Genomic DNA, 6,882 nt, shown 5'->3' with positions numbered 1-6,882 from the left:
TCAATTAATCTGTTTTTAAGTTGAACACAAAAGTATATTTCGCATGTATAAATAATACTAAATCGTAGTAATTAAATTCAGGATAGTTTATAAAATCGCAAGGGTTTACATTGGAATGTGCTATAAACAAGAGATGAGACCTTGGTTTCAGTGACTCACTACATAGGTCCGCTGCCGTTGTAATGTTATCGATAGCTATTTGCGAATGTTTCAGAAATTATGATGTCGTAAAATAGTACAAAGCAAGGTTAGTCAATTACTTATATATTCATTATTCGTATACTCGTGAGCTCATTTCTTAAAACATGCGACTACACTAGTTACATTAGTAAAGAATGTTGTTTCATGTACAATTATGAAAACTGCAGAATGAGCAGAAAATTCGCAGTCCTTTGCCAGATTTTACAGAATAAGTAGTTTACATTTCTTTTTCTGTCCCTCTAAGAGAAGGGAATACAGGAATGCTTCCAGAGCGTCTGTACACTACGAAGACAGGGTTTTCTTTCTATGATCATGTAGACGCTCAGGGCGCCTAGTGCTTGGATAGCAATTTTTTTCCTGCTTATAGTAAAGGATGTTGTATGTAAACAGGGGTTCAATGTTGAATTCTGAAATCTCCTAATGTTACCCAAGGATTCAAAAGCAGAGGATATCTACCGACTATAAAAGACGACAATTAACATGCGACTGGAGGTCCAGAGGTAAGAATTGTATCGAAACGAAATAGGTAAAGGTTGTTTTTGAATGTTATTCGAAAGGGAGAAAGAGAGACCATAGTATGAAAATACTCCAGGCAGGCCGGCTTGCAAGCTCCAAAGAACGCTTAACAATAAAATTAGCCAAAAATTATCAGATTGGTCACCTAAGTGGTCGTTGATTGCTTCTCGGCGGAAATACCATCACAGCTAAATAAAGGATATTCATTTAGAGTTGCTACATTTCTAAACATCCACGTTGGAAACGTCGAGCTACATTAATAATCTATTCGAACTAGGATTCTTCATATGATTGCGATCGAGCATCACTTAACACAAGCTCCCATGATCGTTCAATTTTACTTAATACGACCATATTCTGATTTGTGGTTCGCTGTACGAGAAACACAATAAAAATCTTTTTCAGCTAGAGACAGTAGCATTCTATTTTGTAATAATATTATAGAGCTGTCATCTACCTTAAGTCAATTTACCACTGCTCACCTGCATCCCGTTATTTCAACCACTTTTGTTTTACCATATCGGAACCCTTCTCTGCGATCATAATAGTCGGCGCATTGGTATTGCCACTGATTAAATTTGGCATAATCGAACTATCTATGACTCGAAGTCCAGTAACTCCGTAAACTCGAAGCCAAGGATCTACCACGGCTTTTGAATCCGACTTAGGCCCCATCTTGCAAGTACCCACGGGATGAAATATAGTCGCGGGATAAAATCTGATCATGCATTCCCAGTAAGGATCGCTATACATAGGAACATGCTTGCAGCCTGGGAATGGTTTCGGATTCATTTCGCTTCCGTAACGTTTGAAAGACGCAGTTTTACTCATCTCGATCACAAACTTTACTCCTTCGACCAATGTTGCCATATCTTCTGGCTCCTTGAAATAATTCGGATAAATCAATGGATAATCGAAAGGATTGTTACTTCGAAGCTTGATAACACCTCTGCTTTTTGGTCTTAAAAGCGTAGGATACGCGCTCCACACGTCCTTATCCTGAAGCTCTCCATACACGGCGTCGTAGAATTCTCTGGTCAATCCACGAATCTCTCTAATGACGTCGTTGTTCTGTCCCGATGAATAATAATGCAGTTGTATGTCTGGGAAGTCGTCGGAGGAATTCGCGTATTTGGTATTGATAAAAGCTATTCCTTCGATATTTCCTAAGTTGGTCCAAGGACCCTCCCCGAGTGTGACGTATTCTAATACGTTGCTAATATTATACAACCTACTTTGTACGAGTGAAATTTCTTCATTCACCAAGAACGTAAGGCCACCCGTACTTATATGGTCTTGAAGATTATGGCCTACTCTTAAATCCTGAATTACTGGTATATCGTGTTCCGTTAAGTGTTCTTTAGGTCCTATTCCCGACAACATCAACAACTGGGGACTGTTGATGGCTCCTCCGGAAACGATCACCTCCTTCTTGGCACGAACGCGTAATGTCTCTCCGTCTCGAACAAATTCTACGCCATAAGCCTTCTTCGACGACGGTTCTATTAAAATTTTGGTAACATGCGCATTCATAGCGACCTGTAAATTCTTGCGTGTCCTAGCTGGCCGCAGGAAGGCCTTTGCCGTGGAGCATCGGCTTCCATGTCTGACGGTAGCCTGAGGGTTCATGAACCCAGTGTGTCGTTCTCCGTTAATGTCTCTATTTTCGTAACCCATTTCTTGACCTGCTTGAATGAACGCAGCGGCCAGAGGAGTGTGCCATTGTGGTTCTTCGACGGTTAAGTACCCGCCGGTCGAATGATACGGTGTTTTGGCGTAGCTGCGATTTCGATTGTCTTCGGATTTCAGAAAATAAGGCAGGACATCCTCGTAGGACCACCCTGGATTGCCTTGTTGTTCCCAGATGTCGTAGTCTTTTTTGGCACCACGAACGTATAGCATAGTGTTTACCATGCTGGTGCCTCCTAGTACTTTACCACGTGGCCAGAGGCAACGACCTTCTTTCATCGCTGTGGGTATAATTTACCGTAAAGTACACCGAACGCATTATTGATCTAGGTTGATTATTGATTCTCATTTATATCATTTTTATCTTAAGAAGGGTCCGCCTAATGTTCCTAAATGTTCTATCTCTATGAAACTCAGTGTAATCCACACGATATTACTAAAAGAAATAAATCTACACAATTATATTCCATCAAAATGGAAATTATGTTATTTTTGACCAAAATATTTGTATGTTTCTAGTAACTGTAAAAAGGAGAATCTCTTATTCATCCTCTTAGTCATTTTGTTATCTTTAGGTAATTTTAATGTAGAATTTATTGGAATTGAAAGACGATGATGTACCAATGTTCTGGAATGTTTTACTTATTGACTCGTTTCATTTATTTACGCTGCCATAGATTGCATTTTATAATTGTTTCCAAGCGTGTCATGACTTTATTTTCACTTTCTTTAATTTACTTTCTACATCGATAAAAATAAAGCGTTTGACCCAGACGCTTAAAGGGTGATTGCAGTGTTTCTTTTGTAATTAAATACTTATCAGTATTATACTTAGGTATTATTCGGTATTGTTTACCTCGACAGAAATTTTCACTAGGTTCCACCCTGTATTTCCAATCGATTTCGGAGAGCTGCACACTGTCGGCAAAAGAAGGAATATCATATATAGCACTTCCGTCGCCACCTGCTTCCAGGAGGAGTACGTTCCAATTTTCTATTTCGGACAAGCGATTCGCTATAACGGCTCCTGTAATCGTGTTAGTTGACAGAGCATTATAAATGGAGCATACTTAAAATAATTGAATCTAATTAAAGATTATAAATATTTGTAAATTAAGACTATGTAGTTCCGTTTCAAAACACCGAGAAAGAGATAATTTGTCCACGTTATGAAATGAAATTGGCGATAAATTCCAAATAGTTTACAGAACAATCCTAAAATACGTTTATATGAAAAAGTTAAAATCTAATCGTTAATACATACAAACGATGCATAACGTCATTAATATACTATATATACATGATACTATACGTTATATGAAATTTGCTTTGGTAAAATATCAAAATATGTAAGTTGTCAATTCTCGTGTCAATTAATCATACGAGAAATAATATGCTCTTTCTCATATGCAAACAAACGGGCGCGTTGATCTTTGTCACATTTTTATTAGATTTAAGACCGAAATTCGTGTGGACAATATGAAAAGACATACCTGCAGAACCACCGCCCACGACTATGAAATCGTAAGATGGCAATAGTAATTTGGAAGGAACATTCGTTGAGGAGTAAGGAACAATCGAATATATGACATATAGCGACAGACTTAAGAGCATCGAAAGCACCGATATGATCGGGTCTGATTTTATTCCTCCGAAAATAATCCGTTCAACATCCATTTTGTATTTCTCTGAAATCCTTTATCAATCTGTAATATTAAGTTTTCATAGCTTACGAACCATCTTTTTGCAACATAAGACGAAGTAACAGGAAAAATTAATAAACGCATAGTACCATCATCTGTCCTTTCGGATGCTAAGGGGTTCTTACCTTGTTAAATCTACTTTGTCTAGTGGGTTGTCGTAGAGAGAATTTTTTGTTTGGTAATTATTTTTTTATTATCAAAAAATCTCGCCAATTTGGATGATCTTGAGGCATTCTGTTGTCACGCTAGCGTGAAGTAATATTCGATGAATTGACTGATATATGCAATGTTGCGCTATATTTTCGTCTTTGATTGGCCAAAAATATAAGCAATATACCTACCGTTACTGAAAATCTGTTTACTGTACAAAAATTCGTCAAATATGTTATTAAATAATACATTTAGTATTAAACATAAATTGTTCTACAACTCGGAAACTAAAGTCGAGCGGCGGTTGAAAAGAAAGTCGTTCAGAATGTTGATTTTAATGAAATATCTCAGCCTCAGTGAAATAGGTGAGATGTTCCCTTGTCTGACTAACTATATTATTTTTATTTATATAATTGATAGAAAAATGAAAAGCTATTTGAAATAGTGGTGACACAGACGCAAATGGCTGATAACATCTTAAGATACCAATGAACTTAGAATGGATATGTGGATATTATGTCTTGGAATTTAGAAGATTATAAATAACCAAAAAATCAAGTATTAGAGAAAATACAGAAATTTGGAGTATACATACATGAATTCGACACCGAACGTAAAAGAGTGGACCTGATACGATACAGATCAAGGCGACGTGCGCTTTTGTACTGGCGATTGCTTAAATACTAAATCCTGAGCAACTATTGTGCTGCATCGGAAATTTCATGAATATGTAAAGGACACAGTATGTGTCTTATCTAAGATATACAGAGATGCTGACAACATATTTTGACATATTTCAGATTGCAGCAATTGTGAAAAGAGTTTGGTTCTTTATCTAAATATTGCTTGATAAGTATTGGATTATTGCAAAAATTTGTACTCGACTCTAATTGATGCACTAAATCATTTTTCTGCATGTCGTATCTGTTGTTGCATATGCAGACTGCATAGCGGATAAAAGTAGCGATATTCAATTATTATTTCAGTTAAAAACTTTTGTGCTTTGACAATTTACGCATTGTAAAGAAGAATTTGATATAGATAAAATAGATTTTGAAGACAATGACCGAGGAAAATATTCATTTGCCTCTTGATGGAAAGTTGTAACGATGGGAATTACCGGAAAAAATATTCGAGATGTTTATCTAGACCGTGCAGCAGCTTTTCATATAAAAAAATTTTCTCTGCTTTTTCTTCAATTGAAATTATTTTACAATTAATTGAGCATAATATCATCGTCTATCAAAGAAAGTCGACCAAGTGTAGCTGCTCGTCCAGTTGGAATTACGCACATCTGAATTGCGCGAGCTATTTTTTTATTGCACCAAGAGCTGGTAAATGGTCGTGGTAAACATCCTGAATATTTTTACAGCAGTTTCCGCAGTTACATCTTTCTAGAATTCGAGCGACGCGAAATGACGCAAATATATCTTTTCTCTTCCTCATTTTCAAATGCTTTCCTTAGAAGGTAAACGCTGTTGAAACATAAAGTCTGCCGTTGGAATAACATTCGAATATCGCTATTTTTATCCGCTATGAACTTTGCACATGCGATAGCTGATGTGATTTGCAGACAAATATTTAAGAGACATATATTGGAATCGGGCACGAAATATTTGCACTCGCCGGATGGTTATCGTCGAAGATGACTCCTTTCTTTTTCTTGTTACGCAAATTTCCTTTCCTGGCATGTTAGTAAGACGATATGGTTCCGCAGCTATGGCATTTCTCCGTTGTTTACTATCGGTTTTAAAGCCGCCGGTGCCTCTAAAATTCCGGACAAATTCTGAGCCCAAAAATAAAAATTGTAAATATTTCGCGTCAAAATTAGTTGCTAAAAATGCATCAAAACAAGTAGAATATTATACTAATTAAAAATAACTGTGAGTATTACTCATAAATGTACAGGGTGAAGCGATAAGAACTACACATCATTCAAAATAACTCGTTATCTAATGATTGTAATAAAAAATGTTTTGTATGAATTGTATTGCATTTGACGGAACTCATGGATTGGTAGCAATTAGATTTTCTTATGTATCATATTTTCTGAGTTATCCAGGTAACCTTGAGTTGTTCCAAGTTCAATGCACTTTTTTTAAGTTCCACGTTGGAGCTGATAAGGAAAGATTCAATGATCTGTAACGAGATGATTTTGAATTGACCTTAGACCTCAAAACTAGGCAAAGCGTTGAGTGTAATTGTACTTACTTTTGATGTTTTTGTTTCGAATTTTCGCCGATTTCTTCTTCACACCTCATGTGCAGCGGATACGTGAAATGTAAATTTAGTTTTAGAGAAAAGAACAAGAAATTTAATTGCAGAGAGCAAGAAATATTATGATTATTGTAATGAATTATCAGAGTCGCTGATTTACAATTAAAAATTGGAAAATTATTTAATTTGATTGCGTTACTAATTTATATCAATTATTAATTTATAACATTTATACTATTAATTTATAATAATGGTGTCGTTAATTGAAAACAATCCAGGTATTAATGTATAACAATACCATTAATCTGTAACAATTAAAATATCGATTTATTCTATTCTATTTAATATTTAACACGTTTCCCAAGGCATAGGACACATAGGCCCTGTAATAAGCCCTCCTCCTGGG

General features: G+C 36.0%; 1 protein-coding gene across 1 annotated transcript; it reads right to left on the bottom strand.

Annotated features, from left to right (window-relative positions):
• Window positions 1-119: 119 nt before the first annotated feature.
• Window positions 120-6,646, bottom strand: LOC139986807 (glucose dehydrogenase [FAD, quinone]-like). The gene is made up of 5 exons (XM_072002431.1): window positions 6,471-6,646; window positions 6,154-6,398; window positions 3,900-6,045; window positions 3,263-3,433; window positions 120-2,687 (listed from the first exon to the last, which is right to left on the bottom strand). The coding sequence occupies exons 3-5, from the start codon at window positions 4,081-4,083 to the stop codon at window positions 1,210-1,212; spliced, it is 1,833 nt and encodes a 610-aa protein (XP_071858532.1). The 5' UTR covers window positions 4,084-6,045; window positions 6,154-6,398; window positions 6,471-6,646; the 3' UTR covers window positions 120-1,209.
• Window positions 6,647-6,882: the final 236 nt, after the last annotated feature.

Source organism: Bombus fervidus, chromosome 4, assembly GCF_041682495.2.
Source record: "Bombus fervidus isolate BK054 chromosome 4, iyBomFerv1, whole genome shotgun sequence".
Taxonomy (NCBI): domain Eukaryota; kingdom Metazoa; phylum Arthropoda; class Insecta; order Hymenoptera; family Apidae; genus Bombus; species Bombus fervidus.
This window is presented reverse-complemented; position numbering and strand designations above follow the sequence as displayed.